The sequence below is a fragment of the Diaporthe citri genome, assembly GCF_014595645.1.
Source record: "Diaporthe citri strain NFHF-8-4 chromosome Unknown scaffold_4, whole genome shotgun sequence".
Lineage (NCBI taxonomy): Eukaryota > Fungi > Ascomycota > Sordariomycetes > Diaporthales > Diaporthaceae > Diaporthe > Diaporthe citri.
Genome location: NW_025064849.1, coordinates 1,835,861 through 1,855,686, shown reverse-complemented (window position 1 = coordinate 1,855,686; position 19,826 = coordinate 1,835,861). Strand labels below are relative to the sequence as shown.

At 28.9% G+C, this 19,826-nt stretch overlaps 2 protein-coding genes across 2 annotated transcripts; both read right to left on the bottom strand.

Annotated features, from left to right (window-relative positions):
- Nucleotides 1–451: 451 nt before the first annotated feature.
- INS49_009690 (uncharacterized protein) lies at nucleotides 452–1,567 on the bottom strand (the record flags this gene model as incomplete). Its single annotated transcript, XM_043170418.1, has 2 exons — nucleotides 452–1,197; nucleotides 1,258–1,567. 2 exons carry the CDS (start codon nucleotides 1,565–1,567, stop codon nucleotides 452–454), a joined length of 1,056 nt encoding a protein of 351 aa, XP_043024983.1.
- A 4,040-nt stretch (nucleotides 1,568–5,607) lies between these two features.
- INS49_009689 (uncharacterized protein) lies at nucleotides 5,608–7,888 on the bottom strand (the record flags this gene model as incomplete). The annotated part of the gene is made up of 4 exons (XM_043170417.1): nucleotides 5,608–5,895; nucleotides 6,114–6,663; nucleotides 6,718–7,445; nucleotides 7,688–7,888. The coding sequence occupies 4 exons, from the start codon at nucleotides 7,886–7,888 to the stop codon at nucleotides 5,608–5,610; spliced, it is 1,767 nt and encodes a 588-aa protein (XP_043024982.1).
- Nucleotides 7,889–19,826: the final 11,938 nt, after the last annotated feature.

Sequence of the window (19,826 nt, the reverse complement as noted above, 5' to 3'; positions counted from 1 at the left end):
GGCTCTGAGCCAGGTTGTAGTAAGCAGTAAGCAGCTTTCAGTCTCCGGGCAAGCAATGCCCCTCCTCAGTCCGAGTGACACATTACTGTACTTATCTACATACGGAGGCCAGCAGTGTCCGCCTACCAACCTTCTGGGTGCCGCCCATCCCAGCTCTTTGCGTGCGCGCACCCACTACAAAAGAAAATAGCTATTCCTACTACTAAAAAGAACGTACACCTCGGATTCGACTCAGATGACCCCGCTATTCGCCAAGACTACGTGCGTGGCCATGCAAAACTTGCATTAGGCATACAGTATCAGGCCCACTTAAACTTGGAACGGTCAGCGCTCAGGAGCACATGATTGGACTCCAATTGATGACATCGTACACCAACTAATAGAACTATTGACAAGAACAAAGAGCTAGACTCCTATAGTATATATACAGCTCAACACCCACTCCCCAAGCTTACAGGCTGTACCTGCTCTTGATGTGCCTCCACCAGTCACGCGCCATCCATGCATCGAAATCCGTTATCTCGGTGGCTGAGCCAGCCATCATGATGAACGAGTCCTGGCCCGTGGGCTGCCAGTCGTAGAAGTCGTCCAGGCCGTACGTGTGGCCCATCTCGTGCAGGAGGATGTGGATGTTCTCCGTGTCGAGGTTGTCGAGCATGTAGTCGACGGGCAGCTGCTGGCCCCAGTCGCCGCCGAAGCCGCCCATCTGCCCGTTCATGCTCTGGCTCAGCCACAGCGAGACGTCGTACCGGCCCGCCTCGCCCTTGGCGCACCCGCTGAAGTCGTTGTCCGTGTAGTGCATGGCGCGGCCGCACGCCGGGTCGCACTCGGGAATGCCGTCGACGTCGGCCGTGTCGGTGTAAATGTTCAGGCCCGACGTGTCGCCCTCGAGCAGGGCGGTGTTGTTGGTGGCCCAGCCGGAGATGGACACGTCCACCGACTCGTAGGGGAAGCCGTCGAACCCGGCCAGGGCCTTGGACACCCACTTGTTGTACTGGGTGCTCAGCACCGTCTCGAGCTTCTGGCGCTGAGCGGCGGTGATGGTGCTGCTGCTCGCGTCCCAGCGGACGCAGTACTGGATCTTGGCCTTGGTGGCCATGATGTGGTCATAGCCAAGGTTCTTGAACTCGGTGTTGTCCGTAGTGTACTTGTCCCAGACCTCTGTGAGGCCCTGGACGAGGTCCGAAGGAGGATCCCCTATAGGAGGTCAGTAAAATGACCAAAGTGCAACAGGCAACTGCGATATCGAGAACTTACATGTGGTGCTGGCAGCAGACGTGGAGCTGGCAGCTGCGACGCGACCAGGAGATGTGGCGGTGGGAGCACCCGACTGCTCACCACCGGGGTTTCCCCACCAGCCACCGTAGCCTCCACCGTAGCCCCAGCCCTGGGGAGCCCGCTTGGGCTTCTGCCTCTCGGCGGCGGAGCGGGAGAAGCCGCCGGCCTTGTCGAGCTGGTGGGCGGCGCCGGGGTGAGGCGCACGAACGGCCTTCTCAGCAGCACGCTCTTGGGTGGGGTGCGGCTGGGCCACGGCCGCGAGGAGGGAGAGAACGGTGACAGCCTTCATGATTTTGGTTGACGAGATAGATGTTGATGCTTGTAAGATGGGTGTGCTGTGTATTCGAACCCAAGAAGGGAGTAATGCAGATGGGGCTGAGATCTAGCTCGCAAAGAAGGACTTGAACGAAGGGTACCCGAGAACTAGCTCAGTGTAAGGAATGAATATGTGAACAGAGTCAAGACTGGTTGTTCTGCTCCTGGGGCTGGAAGTATATTCAAGGCTTTCACTTTGTACTTATACACCTGGGCTGCTCTCAGGGATGCCAAGACACGCCCCCTCAACTATCACATATCCTGCCAATTTCAGAGGCGGACGACATTTACATACGAATGGGGTCAACGAGGAAACTTTTCCCGCCCAGATCACTCCATTTTTTGTTCTGACAGGGGAAACACAAGCCAGATGAGGGATCTCGGAAGGCACTGGCCAACACCTTCAGGGGAAGACTGGAGTCGAAACATCCGGCCTAGGTCTGCTCCATAATCCTCCCCGCGTGGGTAGCTGCGTGTTGGGTGAGGATGGAAGCGCCATTCCCACCGTTGATCATCAGCCAACCCAGCCACCCCAGCTAGATGGGCCCGGCGGGCCAGGTCTACCCCAGAGATCGATGATCGATGGTACCTATTAGACAAGCTACCGAGCCTAGGTAATTGCGGGACGACGAATTCCACCCTCCCCGGGCGGACGAAAACGATAGTTATGCCATAGACGGTTAGCGGGCCCACTTTAAATCTTGATATCTCAAGTTAAATTGAATTTGCTCTCCCAGGCTGGCAATTGAATTAAGAAAGGGCCGGCTGGGGCGAAGGGTTGAGCGCAGCGAGTGGCCGGTAGGCCTTGCCTAAGCATTACTTAAGGCCCAACCCGGTACTCTTTATGTTCCTTAAAATGAGCGAGATGCGTTTTCTAAAGCGATCTTGGAGTTGAGAAGTGCCAAGATTTAAGGTAGGCCCGCTAACCGTCTATGGCACAACTATCGTTTTCGTCCGCCCGGGGAGGGTGGAATTCGTCATGCCGAGGTAATTGCCTTGGACCACGGCGTGGAGTAGAATTGTTCTGTGCTCCATGGCGGTTCTCTTCCTGCCATGCGAATCTCGTTGAACGAAGGCGGCCCACAAGTGTTAGCCAATCAACTTACGGTCCGTTGCAATCCCTGCAAGCGGTGGCTTACCTGCTTGGCGGAAACTTCATCTAAATCCCCCACATATGGGGATCTCCCGGCCCATAAGTGGAATTATCTTATCTCTAACACACAGACCTCCTTGGCTGCGAAGCTAAGTGTGGCTCAGGGGCTGCACTTACGTAAGGTATGGCTAGGGAGAACGGGCTAGCTTCGCGGCCAAGGAGGTCTATATCCAAGCTGCTACCTATATAAGGATTAAGGTACGCCCCTAATTTCTTTACTTATCCTTAATAATAGGTTTTTTTTTTAACTTCTTTTATTTTTTAGCAAATTTTTCTTAACTTATATAAATACCTTTTTAAGTTTCTTAAATAATTATTAATTATTATTTCTTAAGCTATACTTATTTTATTTAAGAATTAAAAAAATGGGATAAGGGTAATTAGGAAAAGTACTTTATATACTTAAGTTTCCTTAATTAATTAATATAATTGCATTTTATAAAATAAAGGAAATTTAGAAAAATAAAAATAAGGAAAAAAAGCTTAATTAATTCTCTTATTTAACATTTTATTTATATTAAAATTGCTAATTAAGAAGAATATATAATTAAGGAATGTTTAAAAGGCATTATTATCATTCTATATAAATGCATACCTAAGTCCTAAATTTTTTGCATTTTGGTTTTAAATATCCATCTAATGCGTTCATTTCGCACTGCCATACCAGCCACATAAATTACTAAGGAAGCATGGGCCCCCAGAACGTACGCGTTTGAATGGACACCTGAACCTTTGAGATAAGAATTGTCCCAGTTCGTCATCTTGCGGCTCACGAAACGCCAAGATGCAAGTGGTGTGGTCCTCTCCCCTGGGCCCAATGCGATTACCGAGGCGGCCGACTCGTATAACGTTGATTTTCATTGGGCCAGCCGCTGGAACAAATGCCTTGCAGAGGGATTGCCGACTTCCCTCATGTAAGTCGGCTTGGCATAATGTTTGTTTCGTTTCAAGGAGACAACCGAGCTGCCTCCCTGGTAATGAGCCGGTCACATTTTGCACACGAGTCCCGGAAACGCAGACTGAGGGACAGCGACAGGACGGAGTTGTTGATGAAGTCAATGTCCGAGCTGGTGGCCTGCCCTGCGCTGGAGTATTTACATGCTTATTTAGGTGACATCCATATGGGGCCACCTCGACCGGGCCAATATAAGCGAACCCAACTTCAAGCGCATCGATCTCAGCAATGAGATCCTGCAGCTTGGCACGGACTGATAGACCTCCTTTATTGGTGTAGCGCGCCCTAGGACCGGCAATCAAGATGGTCGTCTGGTCTTGCCAGCTTCCTGGTGGGGAAAGATGCAGTAGTCTTTGAGCCAAAATCAGAGCCGAAGGAACAAGCTATCAGCCGAACGGGATCTAGGACGACACCGTGGAGCATCGTCAGGTTCGGAGGTCGAAAGGAATTCCGACCGGACGTTATTCCCCATACTTGCACTCGACGGCCTGGCTGCAACGCGCCGTCAGGCTGCCGGGCACAGCAGTCAGCTGCGACCGAAGTTCAGCCGCCCCCTTTATTGTGTTGGAGAGATTCGACTGAGATGTAGGCTCACTGTGCCTCAGCGGCACCAGAATGCACATACATTGCAGCCATGCCGAGAATGCCACACCGACTTGGCAAAACAGCGAGCTCGCATGACTCGAACACACGAGGTGCTGACGGTGCGCAAGAGCTGGAACTGATTTAAGCACCAATATTGGTCCCCATCCGACAAGTTGCCAAGACTTGGATCGGCGAAGACTGATGGCTATGCAGCTGTGATCGTGCCCCAAGCTTCTTTCCTGGCCAGAAGTAAGCCCGACTCGCGCTGCTCAGCACGAGCGTCGAAGTCCTGCGTGTTTGACAATCGACGATAAAGGAATTTCTTCGGAATGTTGTCGATATTGTGACCCCCGGAATCCCTTGCGCTGCTCGACTCGACGCAGCTCAGGCGAGGTCGTACTTGCTTGGCAAGCATGCCGAATTTCCTCTCCACAGCCAGACATAAAGTACTGTCTGCAGTGAGAAAAGTGGCAGCGGATCACCCCTGATCTCTCAGAAATGATCCACCACCGTCAAGGTTGCTGCTGTTTGGCGTTGAACGAGTGGCAGGTGCCACCACACATGACGCGCGCAAGGCGAGGGATGTATGTCTGGCTCGGGCCAGCTCATTTGCGTATCGAGGGTGATCAGTGTCGCAGACTTCAGTGATGGACCCTTCTGAGTCATTGCCTAGAGAAGAATCAGTAGTACCATGCGACGAGCGCATTGAGAAGAGTGCAGTAATCGACGGCTACACCATGACCGAAAAGGAATAAAGAAGAAAAAGAGAAAGCTGGAGATTGAGGTGTCCATTAGGGCCCATTCGATGATGCCCGCTGCAAGAGGTTGCGCCCCGACTCTGTCGACCCGCCTTGCAGCCTACAAATGTAAGCCGCCTGGGCAAAGGAGGATGGCCGAAAGGGCGCGTGGGCATCAGCACCGACGCGTGACATGTCGGGCTGAAGACCACAAAGTCTATCATACATATCTGCTGGAGTTAAGCTCGGAGCCGCAGTGTCTTTCTTGGGGAGGGATAAGAACCGGAGGCAAAGCGGTATCCAGCAGCACCTCGGCTGCTGGATATGGCAGACAGCGTTTTAGCTGCTGCCGGGTATCCCGTAAGCGTAAAATCCGCCGTGACCGTAAACGCCGCGACTAAAAGACCAAGTAGAAACGTTCGGATGTCGCCCGGGTGATTCTCAAGGTACCGACCGCACTTCCTCCCCAACGCCGAAATCCTTGTACACCTCCCTGTGTCGTTTCCACTCCTGTGCGGGTTCGTCTGGGACAGTGAGGACGATCAGCCGGCTGCGTCATCCCCTTCCCTTGTTCACGAACGTGTTCACTCGTCGCAGTAGCCGAAAACCTTGCGGTGCACTTTGCGCAAGTAGTTTCGCTGCTCGCGAAACATGGCGTAGTTGCCTCCTAGTATGATCTCAAGGATGCTGTTGTGTTTCTCGCCTCTCGCGATCCGCTCAATCCTCTCTTGCAAAAGCTTGTGTGCCTCGGCGAAGCAGGCCTTGATCTGAGGGTAGTTCTGGGAACCGCCTGAAATGTCGTTTGCAGGATTGTTGGGATCGATGATGGACAAGCGGTCAGGGTTTTTGTAAGTGAACGTAGTGACTTGGTTCTGAGCCAAGAATATTTTGTTAGCGTTTGAGAACCAGATGGGGATTGAGTGCAACCTGCCTTGTTTACGTAGCCTGGTGGGTTGAGCCTGAGGGCTGTGATCTTGTAGTTCAACCTGTTGCCGTACAAGTCGAAAAAATGCATGAGCAAAGAACCAAGATTGTGTGCTGGCACCATGTCACCACTCTGGATCTGCGGCATCATTTGAAGCATGCTTACGACCATGCAAATGACAGAAAAGCCGCCGATACCGCCGTTCACCGGCTCGTTAAGGCCACGCATCAACAAGAACTGCTTGATGATAGTCACTAGAACAGGCATGACAGGGTACTGCTCCCTCCAAGCCCTGAAGGTTTGAATGGCAATAACACCACTGGGGTTTTCGAAGGAGATGTCAACCTTCAAGCCAGTATTGCTGTCGACATACTTCACCAAGGGAACCCTCGCCTTCGAGATCATCTCGAAATGGTTGTGGACTGCAACGCGGCTCGAACGGAGGTAATTCCTGAACTGCTTGAGCTGATTAAGACCCACAGGCAGCGTGCTACCTCCGGAGAGCACGGCGTCAGAACACAAGACAAGATCCATGTCGCCAGTTGGCAAGTACAAGCCAGACATGAAGGACCCAAAAGCATGCAGCTTACGGCCCCGCCAACTGCCGTTCTTGTCAAGGATGCGATTAAGCTCATTGACGAGGTTTCCACGAAGACGGTCTTCGAACTCACGTGGTCTCACCAAATCATAGAAGTCGCTGATTTCCATGTGGAACCTGCATAGTGTCAGTCAGCCTGGCTTCCGGAATTGTCAGCGGTGTCTTCAATACCTGACATTGACCTGAGTTGTCGAGCTTGGAGACGTAACCCACGGCGAGTGATTCTCGCCTTTCTTCAGTCGCCAATCGGAGACAATAGAACCTCCACTAGGCCTCTTAGGCGCAGCTTTGAGCTGTGCGTGAGCTGGTAGCTTCAACACATCATCGTGTGTGCGCTTGCGCGAACCTAAATCTGATGACCCGGGCAAGTCCATGTCAAAATCGACCCGCTTTATTGCCTTGTTAGCAGTGGAAGTCGCTAAGGCTTTGCTTGGTGCTGAGCTGGTGGCTTGTGCAGCCGACACGGAAGTAGGTTGCGGTGCTCCCTGGTTGTTCGAACGCTGGCGGCTGTAAGTCAGGGGATCGATGAACTCCTCTTCGTCCCCGTCGTCCTCACTACCAGAGTCGCATCGAATAAAGTCTTCGTCATCAGCAAGGAGCGAGGTCCTCGTGTTCTTGGCAGGTTCAACGCGGGCCTTGCGGATTAATTGAACCACATCCTTCTTCTTCTTGTCTGGATCTTGCTCAGGAGGCAGTGCAGTGTAAGGGTCCGGGTTGGACCACTTAGGAGCTTCATCGGCCAAAGTCGAATTGCCCGCTGTGCGCGCGCGCTTTGCAGTTGGCTGCGCGGCATCGTTTTCGTCATCCGAGATGTCCATGTCGGCCTCATCACTATCTGATAGTTGATCGAGTGCCCTGTAAGTCACTCCATTCTGGGCGTCTGCAAAGTCTTCCGTAGGCTTGTTGTTGTCAGTCGTGTGGAGGATAGCACGATCAGCTGCTATGAAGGGCCTCCAAGGGCGTCTTCCCATGTAGGCACCACGCCCTCGATTACCGTTTGGACGATACGATTGCCGATCGTTGTGAGGACCCCGGGCGGGACCGCGAGGCGGATCTGCTCGCGATCTGGGTTCGTCTGGGCGGTAGCTGGTGTATGAATCACCTACGCCCCTGGGTTTCTCCGAGCGAAAGTTGAAGTCACCCTGGGGTGGTCGGAATGAATCAGAGCCACGAAAGGTGGGATACGGGTCTTGAGGTCTCGGAGGGAGCGGGTGGTTGTCGGAACGGCGCGAGGGCTGGTAGCGGTCATCGCGATCATTGCGGGAATAACGGCCTCCTTGGTCGCTGCGATGCCCAGGAGGAGCGTAGGAATCATAGCCTGATGGGGGCGGGGGCGGAGCATTGTAGGAGGGAGGAGGAGGTGGTCGATAACTGTCGCCGCCGCCATAACCATCACTGACAGGTGGTGGGGGTGGTGGATAGTTACGCGACGCGTTCTGGCGTCGGTCCACCCCCGGGGGAGGGGGGTAGTACTGTGACATAGTACTTGGAGACAAACTCTCTCCTTTGATGGTGAGGGTGTGGGAGAAATGTTTGAGGTGTGTCCAGGTGTGGTGAGGTTGCAGAGTGATACACTCGAACAATGCTAATGTTGGCGGGCGGTTGCAGAAATCATGTGGACAAAGAAAGCCAGCAGTGACGAAGTTTGACTAGTGGGGATTGATTTCACACTGAGATGGTTCGCCGGCAGGCTAGCCGCAGGCCGAGTCTGGCTTGGGCCTGCCGCTTAGAATTGGTCTGCTGACGTAATGATTTCCTGCCATGTTCTGCTTCACTAACAGCAAAACGTCAAGCAGGATTGGAAAGTGTGGTGCGGGCAGGGGCGTTTAGCCCCTAAGGGCCCTAGATAGGCAATTTTTAGCTCCGAAGGTAAACTTAAACCTATTTAAGTAATACATACCTTAAATCCTCCAAATTGCTTGCATTATTTATAATGTAATATATTTTCTTATATAAGTTAAAAAGTTTTATAAAGGTTTTGCTAAGATTTACATTAAGAAAGCTTATTCTTTAATTTAAATCTTAAAATTAAAGCTAAGCATAAGCTAAATAACTTATATAATAAGAATAAATTAATTAAACTCTTAAATTTAAATAAAGCTAAAGCTTATATTATTAAAATAACATTGCGCTAAGTTTACGTTATTATATTAATTAAATTATTAAATTTTTTAAATTTATTTACTTTACTTTCTTTATTTTTATATATTTTTAAATTAAGATAATAAAGTTTTACTTAATTAAATATATATTTTTTCTTTAAGTAATAAATTTAAATCTTAAAATTATAATTTAAAAAGTAAATTAATAAACTAATTATGCTTATTATATATTTTAATTTATAACTTTTTTAAGGATTTTATTATTTTATTAATGCTAAAGGTAAAGCAATTTATATTAATAAAAAAGTATAAAGTATATTAAAAAGCCTTATTAAAGTTTAAAATATTATTAAAAATATAAATAAAAATTAATAACTTAAACTTTAAATTATTATTATTAAATTTAAATTTAAAACTTAAAAACTTTATTTTAAAGCTTGCTTTTTTATTATTATAAGAAAAATTTTAAAATTGCTTAAATTTAAATAATTTCTTTCTTAATTATTTAATATTAAATTATAATAGCTTGCTTAAATTTAAAACTTTTTTATTATATTTAATAAAACCTTTAAATTATTTTATTATATTTCCTTTCTTTATTAATATCTTTTTAAAACTTTTAAGAAAAAGCTTAAAGAAATATATTAATAATATAAAATTATATAGCATAAAAATAATACTTAATAATAAAATCCTTAAGGTTTAAGAAATAAAGATAGCTTTTTATTTTAAGTTAAAAAATATAGCTAGGATTAATTAATATTTAAAACTTACTTTAAATAAATAAGCTTAGCCTAAAGTTTCTATTCTTTTTAAGAATTATTTTTAAATAAAAACTATTAATTTAAATTATAAAATTAAGACTTAAATATATACTTTTACTTATAAATTTATAAAATTAATTTTAAAATATATATATTAAGCCATTAAGCTATTTTATTAATATAAAAAAGAATAATTTTAAAAGTTAATTTATTAGCTATTTTTTTACTTTTTTAATTAAAAAGGCAGTAAACTTTATAATAAGGATTAAAAAATTTAAGAATTAATTGCAACTTAATTATATATAAATAAGAAAATAAGGAGTAATAATATTTTAATTAAGGAATATATATTTAATAAGGTTCGTTAATATATTATTAATTATTACTTTTTACTTAATATTAAAATAAATCCCTTTTTAAAAAATAAAGTAATAAATAAGGCTTTTATAAATTAAAATTAAGTTATAAGCTAAATAATAAATATTATAAAGATAATATATAATTAAATTATAAAAATATAATTAATATTAAGCTTATTAACTTATTTTATTATAAATTAAGGATTTAATTATAATGCTTAATAAAATATAAGATAATAATTATAAATTAAAATAATAAATTAAAAATAAAACTTAATAAATAAGCTTGCTTATATTTCCTTAAATTAAAATAATTAAGTATAGTAATTATTAATTTATAATAGCTATATAAGCTAAAGCTTTATATAAGGAGAATAAGATAATTATAATACTTCTTACTTTTAAGTAAAAAGGTAAGATTTTATATAAATATATTATAATTATAATAAAAAAGAATATAATATTTAAGCTTACCTTTATTTTAATTAATTATTTAATTAAATTAATAAAATTAAGGTAAAGATTAAAGCTAAGAAGCTTATTCTTAATAATTTACGCCTTTTTTAAATATATAGCCTAAGCTTAGGCTTAAATTATAAAAATATTAATTAAAATATTATTATTAAAGAATTCCTTAAAATTAAGGAAAGTAATAAATAGCATACTTAATATATAAAAAGCATAAACTTAAATAAAAAGGGAAGTTTACTTATTAATAGCTAAAAATAAGTAAATTTAAACTAAGGCTTTACTAAAAAATAATAAGTATTTATATAAGGCTTATTAACTTATTACCTTATCCATATTAAAGAATATAATATAATTTAGTTTTCCATACCTAGCAAGAAATAAAAACTTAAAGGTAAAAAAACGCTAAGAAACTTTAATAAAGCTTAAAAAAATATTTAAGAAAATCTTAATAAGTAAATTAAATTAAAAGGCTCTTAAGGAAACTATCTTTATTTAAGGAATTAATAAATAAAATAATAATAAATTTAATATTAAGTTCTTATTATAAAGTATAAAAATTAAGTTAAGTTTAGCTTAACTTTTAAATTAATTCCTTTTATTAAGAATTTAAATAATATATAAGCTAAGTACTTAATTTAATAAATATTAAGAATGTTAATTTAAAGAAAAAAAAAGCAAAAAAAAGGTTATAAATGCAACTAAAAAGCTAATATATTATAATAAGTTTCTTTTTAAAATTAAAACTTTAACTTTAAAATATATTAAAAGTAATATAGCTAATATTAATATAAATTAGCTTATAGTAAATAATAATTCCCTAGGAAAATTAATTAAATTAAAGATAATATAATACCTTAACTTAATTATAAAAAAAGTTAAGCAAGAAATATACCTTAAGTTAGCTAATAATTTAATAGCTTTTATTCATTATTATATTAATATTCTTATTATAATTAAAGGAATTTTAACTATATATTAAGCTTATATTACTAAGAATAATAATACTTATAATATAATATTAAGTTAAACTTAATTATAAAGAAATTAAGTAATTATTAATTATAACTTAAATATATTAACCTTAAAGGGTTAAATAAGTATTAAAAGCATTATAAAGTTTGCCAAAGCAAACTTCTTTGCATTTAAACTACTAAAACTAAATTAAGAAGGCTTAAAGAAAGGCAATAAAGATAATTCCTTAAATAATAAAAGTAATTTCTTAAATAGAAATAACAAGTCCTTAGTAAATTCGCATTATATTAAGTTAATAGCCCTTTTAGCTAATATAAAATTAATAAAGATATTAAAATATAATAAGAATATTAAGATATAAAATAATAGTAAATCCTTAATATAAACTTAAAATAATAAGGTAAAAAATAAATTAATAACTTTCAGCCTTAAAAGGGTTTGCTAAACCTAATTTATAAAAAAGGGTGGAATATTTTTAAATGCATTTAATTTATAAACTTAATTAAATATATTAATTGCTTATTATTTTAAAATTATAATTAAATAATTAAGCCATTATCCCTTATTATTAAATTTAAATTAAAAACCATAATAATAATATTTATCTTATTAATATTATTAATATATATTTTTATAAATAAAAAAAAGGCTTATAATGCAGCAAGCTTATATTTAATTAATTAATTATTAAAGATAAATAAGCCTTAATAGGATTAAAAAAAAGATAATAATAAAATTATAGCATTAGCCTTAACTTTAAATAATAAAAATAAAATAATAAAGAAGGAGAATTAATTAGCTTTCTTTATATAAAACCTAAATATTTATAATAATATAAATTAAGCCTTATTTACTTTAAAAGAATAGGATTAAGGTAAGTAGGCTTTTAATATTATATTTAAAGATTTAAACTAAATTAAGAAGGATTTATTATTAAATTTAGCCATTTTCATTAAGGAATAAGGGCTAGGGGGGAAGTTAATGCTTTTAAGTATAATTAAAAAAATAATAATTAAAGCTATATATAAGCTAATATTATAAGGGGTTTACTTAAATTAAAATATTAAAAAGCGCTTCTTTTAATAATTATTATTAAAGGAAAGTTAATTAATAATTAATAGTTAATTTAAGAAAATAAGCATTACCTTAGGTAATATAGTAAATAGCTAATAATGCTAAAATTAAGCTTAAAGGTTAATATATACTTAAAGGGATTATTTTGCATTATTTTTAAATAAAATTAAGACTATAAACTTAATTAGCTATATTATTAAGTTATTGCTTAATATCTTATTATATTAATTAAGATAATTATTATATTTAAGGGAATAGCGCTAATTTACCTTAAAGTTCTTTTTAAAATTAAAAAAAGCTAAATAAATATAGCTAATAATTAAATTATAAGTAATATATATTAAGTTCTTACTTAAGGTTAATACTTTTAAGATAATATTTAATTATTAATTTATAAATAATATAACCTTATTACCTTAATAGCTTTATTATAATTAAGCTTATATTTTTAAAGATATTTTTTAATTAAGCTATAGGGTTTTCTTTTAAGGGAATGTAATATATAAATATTATAAAGTAATAATAACCTTAAGAAATAAGTATAAGGTAATAATAATTACTTTTTATATATAATACTTTATAAATTAAATACTTTAAGGCATAGCTAAAGCAAGTTATATATATAATGTATTAAGAAATATAATTTTTAAAGCTTAGCTAGTAATTTTAAGGTTTAAAGAATTAAAATTATTATTAATAATAAAATATATTTTATATTTTAATGCCTTATTTAATAAATTTATTAATAATTATATAGCCTTTGCTAAATTTTTTAATAATTTATTTATTTTTTTATATTTATATTATTTCCTTAAATTTAAATTTAAGCAAATTAACTTAAAATTATTAAAAATAGTTTTATTTATAAAATAAATTATTATTTTAAGCTTTAAATTAAGTAATAAGGCTATAAAATTAATGTATAAATATTAAGAAAGGTTTTAATAATAGGCATAGCTAGAAAACTATTTAAAGACTTAAAAGGAGTTAAATACTTTTTTATGGCTTTTATTATATTTAAGGGAATTTATCTCTAATTAAGTATTCTTAATTTAAATTTTAAAACCTTATATATAAATTAAGTATAAAAAACTATGCTAATAAGCAAGCAATCTTATTAAATGCATTAATAAAATTATAATAACTTTATATAAAACTAAAAATATGCTAAGGTATTTATAAATATATATAATAAAGTATAAAATATAATAAACGCTGCACTTAATAAGGATAAGTAATTTTATCTTAATATAAATATATTAAATTTTATAATTAAAGCAATGCTTTTTTAATTTATAAGCTTGCTAATAAGAATTAAAATAATTAATATAATAATTAAAAATATATATATAATCTTATTTATGCTTTTTTAACTTTTAAATATAAAGATAAGGTATATTATTAATAAAAGGGAAACGTTAAGGGTTATTAAGATGCTTTAAAAGTTAAGAAATTATATCTTATTATCCTAGTTTTTCATTATTATATATATTAATTATCTTAATATGCTCTTAACCTTAAATATTAATAAGAAACTAACCGGCTGGATTGCATTATACCTAAATATTATAGCTACCTTTAATCTTTATTTAATTTATTACCTAAATATAACCTAGGTAATATAAATAATGTTGGCGGGTGCAGGGAATTACGTAAGAAATGATACCGCGCTAAATTTCAGCTAGCTATAAAAAGCTAGCTTTTACGCTTATTTTAAATATTCTTTTAAGAAATTAACTTTTTTCATTTCTTATATATTTAATGCTTTAATTAAGCTTTTCTTATTTTTAAGAATTTTTAAAATATTTATTTTTTCCCTTTTTTTAATTCCCTTTTATTCTTATTTTCCTTCTTTATTATATTAAAGCTTTTCCTTAAGTTATCCTTAAAAAGGTTTAATAAAACCTATTTCTTATTATTTAAGTAGCTTATTTTTATTAATAATTTAGCTTAAATATAATTTTAATTTTATATATCTTTAATTAATAATAAAAAAAATAAAAAGTTAGCTATAAGCTAATTATTTATTAATTTTATTTCTTTTTATTTTTATATTAAATATTGCTAAACTTTTTTATATATTAGCTTAAAGTTTTAATTAAAGCCTATATTTATCTTTAATTTATTATAAAGAAAAGTTAAATATAATTAAACTTATAATAATATTATAAATATTTTAAAATTATTTTTTAATCTTAAGGTACTTTTTATACTTTTAATATTTAAATAAAATATTATTTTAATTTTATATTAATATATTATTAAGTTTTAAACTTATTTTAAGTTTTTTATTAAAAATTATGCTTAAAATATAATAATAATATAAATTTAAAATTAAAATAATAAATTTAAACTTTATAAATATTATTTAATATTAATTAAAAATACTTTAAACTTTTAATTAATATTTATTATTATTATTATAACTTTAAATTTAAAATAAAAAGGGTTATAATATAAAATTAAAATATTTATTTTATTTATTTATAAGTTTAATAAATAGCATTATATTATATATTTTTATATTAATTAAATTATATAAGAAATTTAAATTTAAAGTATAACTTTATTTAAGCTTTAATTAAATTTAAATTTAATTTACTAAGAGTTTAATATAATATTAATAAGTAAGGCATTAAATATAAATTTAAAGGGCTTTCTTTATTATAGCTTTATAATTCTTATTTCTTAATAAAATATTTTTTTATTAAGTTTATTTTATTTATTATATTTATTAATATTTTTATTCTTTAAATTTTAATTTAAGTATTTTATAATAATATTAAAAATAAATTTTTTAAAAATAATTACTTTAATTAAAAATATTATTACTTTTAAGTTTCTTTATTTTATTATTATTTTAATAAAAACTATTATAATATATATATTATACTTTTAAGCTTAAAGCCCTTTTAAATTTATTTTTATTTTAAAAATACTTTTAAATTTTAAAAATTATTTATTTTTTTTTACTTAAAGTTAAAAAAAAAATTTTAAGAAATTTATTAAAAAAAAAGAAAAATTTAATTTTATTTATTATTAATTAAAGCATTAACTTTATTTTAATTAAACTTTATAATTTATTATTAATAATAAATTAAAAACTTAAATTAATATTTTAAAAGTTTTATTTTTTATTAATATAATAATTTTATTATAAATAGCTTTATTTATAATTTATAATTTAAATACTTTAAAGTTTAATAAAATTAATATTATTAAGATTTTAAATAGCTTTAAGATTATTATTTATTAATTCTTTTATTTAAATAATTAAATTTTAAAATTACTTAAATAATATTATATTATTTTAAACTTAATAAAAATAATTAAAAGCATTATTATTAAATAATTTATTTAAAAAATTTAAAAAGAAAAGCTTTTTACTTTTTATAAGTTTAATAATTAAATTTATAATATAAACTTAATTATAATTATTAAAGATATTATTTATAATAACCCTTATAATAACTTAAAAGCATAAAAAAGAAAGATTATAAAATATAATTAAGAATTTAATAATATAAATAATATTTCTTTTATTATAACTTAGCCTTTTTATAAAGTATTTTTATTATATTTAAAAAAATAATTAATAAAAAAAGGAATTATTTATAAGTTAATAAAGAATATTTTTTAATTAAATTTTAAGCATATCTTATTAAAAGTTATTAATTAAGAATTTAAATATTTAAATATTTTAAGTAAAATAAGTATTTATTTATATAAAATAATTTTAATTAAAATTATTTAATTTAAAAAGGTTAAATTTTCTTTAAAAAAGCTAAAATAATTTTAATTTTTTAAATTATCTTTAAAATAAAAACTTATAAGCTTAAGAATTTTTATTTAAATTTAATTATATTAATATTATTAAAAAATATAATTAAGATTTATAAAATATAAATAAATTTATTAAAAGATTTATAAAGTTAAAATTTAATTTAATTAAGTTTAAAAATAAATTTAAGTTATTTTAATAAAATATTAAAGCTTTTTTTTATAATAAATAATAAAATAATTTTAAAATAATTAAATTAAAAGCTATAAATTTTATTTAATAGCCTTTAATAAAACTTAATTAAAATAATTTTAATAATAATAAGGTATAAGTTATAATTTTAATGCTTTTCTTTAAAAAAAATAAGTTATTTAAAGTTTATTATAATTATACTTTTTAAGATTATAATATATATTAATATAATAAGCTTAAGTAACTTTTTTTAAATAACTTATTAATAACTTTTAAATTAAAAGAATTATTAATATTTCTTAGCTTATTTAAAAATGCTTAAATTAATTTTTTAAAGTATTTAAATTTTATTTATATTTAATTATATTATAATTAAAATAATTATAATTTAAAAAAATATATTTATAATTAATTGAAGTTTTTATTTAAAAAAAAAAGATTTAATTTATTTTATATAATTAAATATTATAAGCTTATTAAGATAAATTCTTTATTTAAAGAAAAGGCTTTATTAAAAGCCTTAAAAATAATTTAAAAGCTTAATAATTAAAAAAAAATTAGCTTAATTTTAATATTTATAAATTTTATAAATTATATAATTTATATTAAAAAAAAGCTTATAATTATAAATAATAATAAGCTTTTTTAAATAAATATTATTATAATTAAAAAAAAGTATATAATTAAGAATATTAAAAATTAAAATAAAGTTATAAAAATTATAAAAGCTAATTATATTTAATTTAAAAACTTTAAAAAGGTAAAAAATAATTAACTTTAAATTATTAATAATAAGTTATAATTAAAAAATAAAAAAAAAGTAAAAAAAAGAAAAAATTTATTTATTAATTAAAATTAAACTTAAAAAAAAAATATTAAGTTTTTTATAATAAAAGTAAGTTTAATAAATATAATAAACTTAAAATTAAAAAAGTATATTTAATAACTTTTATTACTTAAAGAAAAAGCAATTTAAGTAATTTTAATTATAATTATTAAAATAAATATTATAAATATTTTAATGCTTAATAATATTAATTTAATTTTAATTAAGTACTTATTAATAATATAATTTAAGATATATATTTTATTAAAGGTATTTTTTAAATTAATATATTTTAAAAATTATATTAAAAACTTATTTTTTAAAGTTAATATAATTACTTTTTTAAAAAATAATATTAAAGTTAATATTTTAATTAATTTATTATAAATTATTTAATATTAAGTTAATTTTATTATTATATTTATTATAAATATAATTAATTAAAAATATTTTAATTTAGCTTATTTAATAATTTATATAAAAATAAATAATTACTTTTTATAATTTATTTTCTTAAATATTAAAATTAAAATAAATTTTTTATTTTTATTATATTATAAATATAATAAATTTTTATATACTTTACTTAATAATATAAACTTAATAATATATAATAAAAATTCCTTATTTTTAATTAAAGTTATAAAAAAGTAAATTTATATTAATTTAAATAAAATTAAAGCTATATTCTTTATTATTAATAATAAAGCTTTTAATACCTTATATTATATTTTTTTAAAAATATTCTTTTTTTTAAATATAAACTTAATATTTAAATAATTAAAGAAATATTTTTATACTTATTTTATTTTTAATAATATTAAAGTAATATATAATTTAAAATAAAAGAATTAAAAGCTTTTTAAAATAGCTTTATTTAAGAAAGCTTAAGTTTTTTAAAAGTATTTATTAATTTTTAAAAGCATTTTTTTATTTTCTTTAAGCCTTAATTAAAGCTTAATATTAATTAATATATTAATTATATTAATTTATTTTAATATTAAAATAAAAAAAAATAAAAAGATTTTAAATATTTTTTTAAATAAAAATATAAAAAGTTTAATTTTTATATTTATAAAATATTTTTAAATTAAAATTTAAAAAATTTATTACATTAAAAGAAGGTTAATAAATATTAATTTATATTTATAATATTTATTTATAAAAAAAAACTATATATATTAAAAAATAAATTAATAAAATTCTTTTTACTTTAATTATTATTAAATTAATTAATAAAATTATTTAATTTTTAATTAAAACTTTTTATAAATAAATAAGCATTAAAGTTTATTTTATAAATAATTATTCTTTTAATAATATTATTTTTAAAGATATAATTAATTAAAATTTACTTATAAAGAAGAAATAAAATTAATTATAAATAAGAATTATAAAAATAAATATAATGCTTAAATTTAATTTAAGTTTTCTTTAATTAATAAGGAATTAAGATTAATGCTTAATTAATTAAATACTTTTTTATAAAAAAATTATAATTCTTTTTTTTAAAGTAAGAAAAAAAATATATTATTTTTATTTACTTTTTAATTAAAAGAAATCTTTAATATAAAATTAATTTTATATTACTTAAATTAATATTAATATAATGTTATTATAATTTATTTAAATAATTTTTTATAAAGCATATTAAGTAAAAATAATTTAACTTTTAAAAGCTTTAAAAGAAATAATTATTAAAATGCTTAAAGATTAATAAGTTAATAAAGTTATTAAGAAATTTTATGCTATTTATAAAAATTAATAATTTTTTATAAAAAAGAAAAACTTTAATTATTAACTTATTAATAATATTTTAAAAGCTAATAAAGTTATAATTAAAAATACCTTTATTTTATTATTAATAAATAAATTTATTAAAAAGTTTATAATATATAAAATATTATTTTTTTTTAACTTTTTTTTAAGATATAATTAAATTAAGTTAAATAAAAAAAAGTTAAAATATTATAACTTTCTTTATTTTAATTAAATTATTTTAATAATATAATTTATTTATAAAAGCTATAAATTTTATTACTTAATTTATATAATATATAATTTAAATTTTTTATAATTTAATTTTTATAATATATAAACTTTTTTTTAATAATATTATAATTAAAAATTTAAAAATAAATTATAAAAATAAAAAAATACTTACTTTATTAAGGATTTAAAAATATATAATTAAATATATTAAGAACCTTAATAATATTCTTTATAATTTTAAGTTAATTAAAAAAATAATTAATATTATTAAATTAAAATAATATAAATAATAAATTAATATTATTAATTATATTTATAAAATATTTAATTAATTTTTATTAAATAAAAAAATTATTAAAATTAATAAATAAAATATTTATAAGAATATAATTAAGCTTAAATTTTTTTTAAGCTTATTAAACTTTTATAAAGTATAAATACTTTTTTATAAAATTATTATTAAGTTATTATTTAATCTTTTAAAAAAAATATATCTTATTAATAAACTTTAAATTATTAAAAAGCTATAAATATTTTTAAAGCTATAATTACTTTAAAGTTATATTTAATTAATATTAATTATTTTAATAATAAAATTATTTTTATAATAAATATAAATCTTAAGAAATAAAGTATATACTTTATATAAATTAAAAATAAATTATAATACTTAGTTTAATATAAAAATAATATTTAAATAAAAGCTTAAAAGCTATATAATATAATAAAATAAGAATGCAAAGCTAT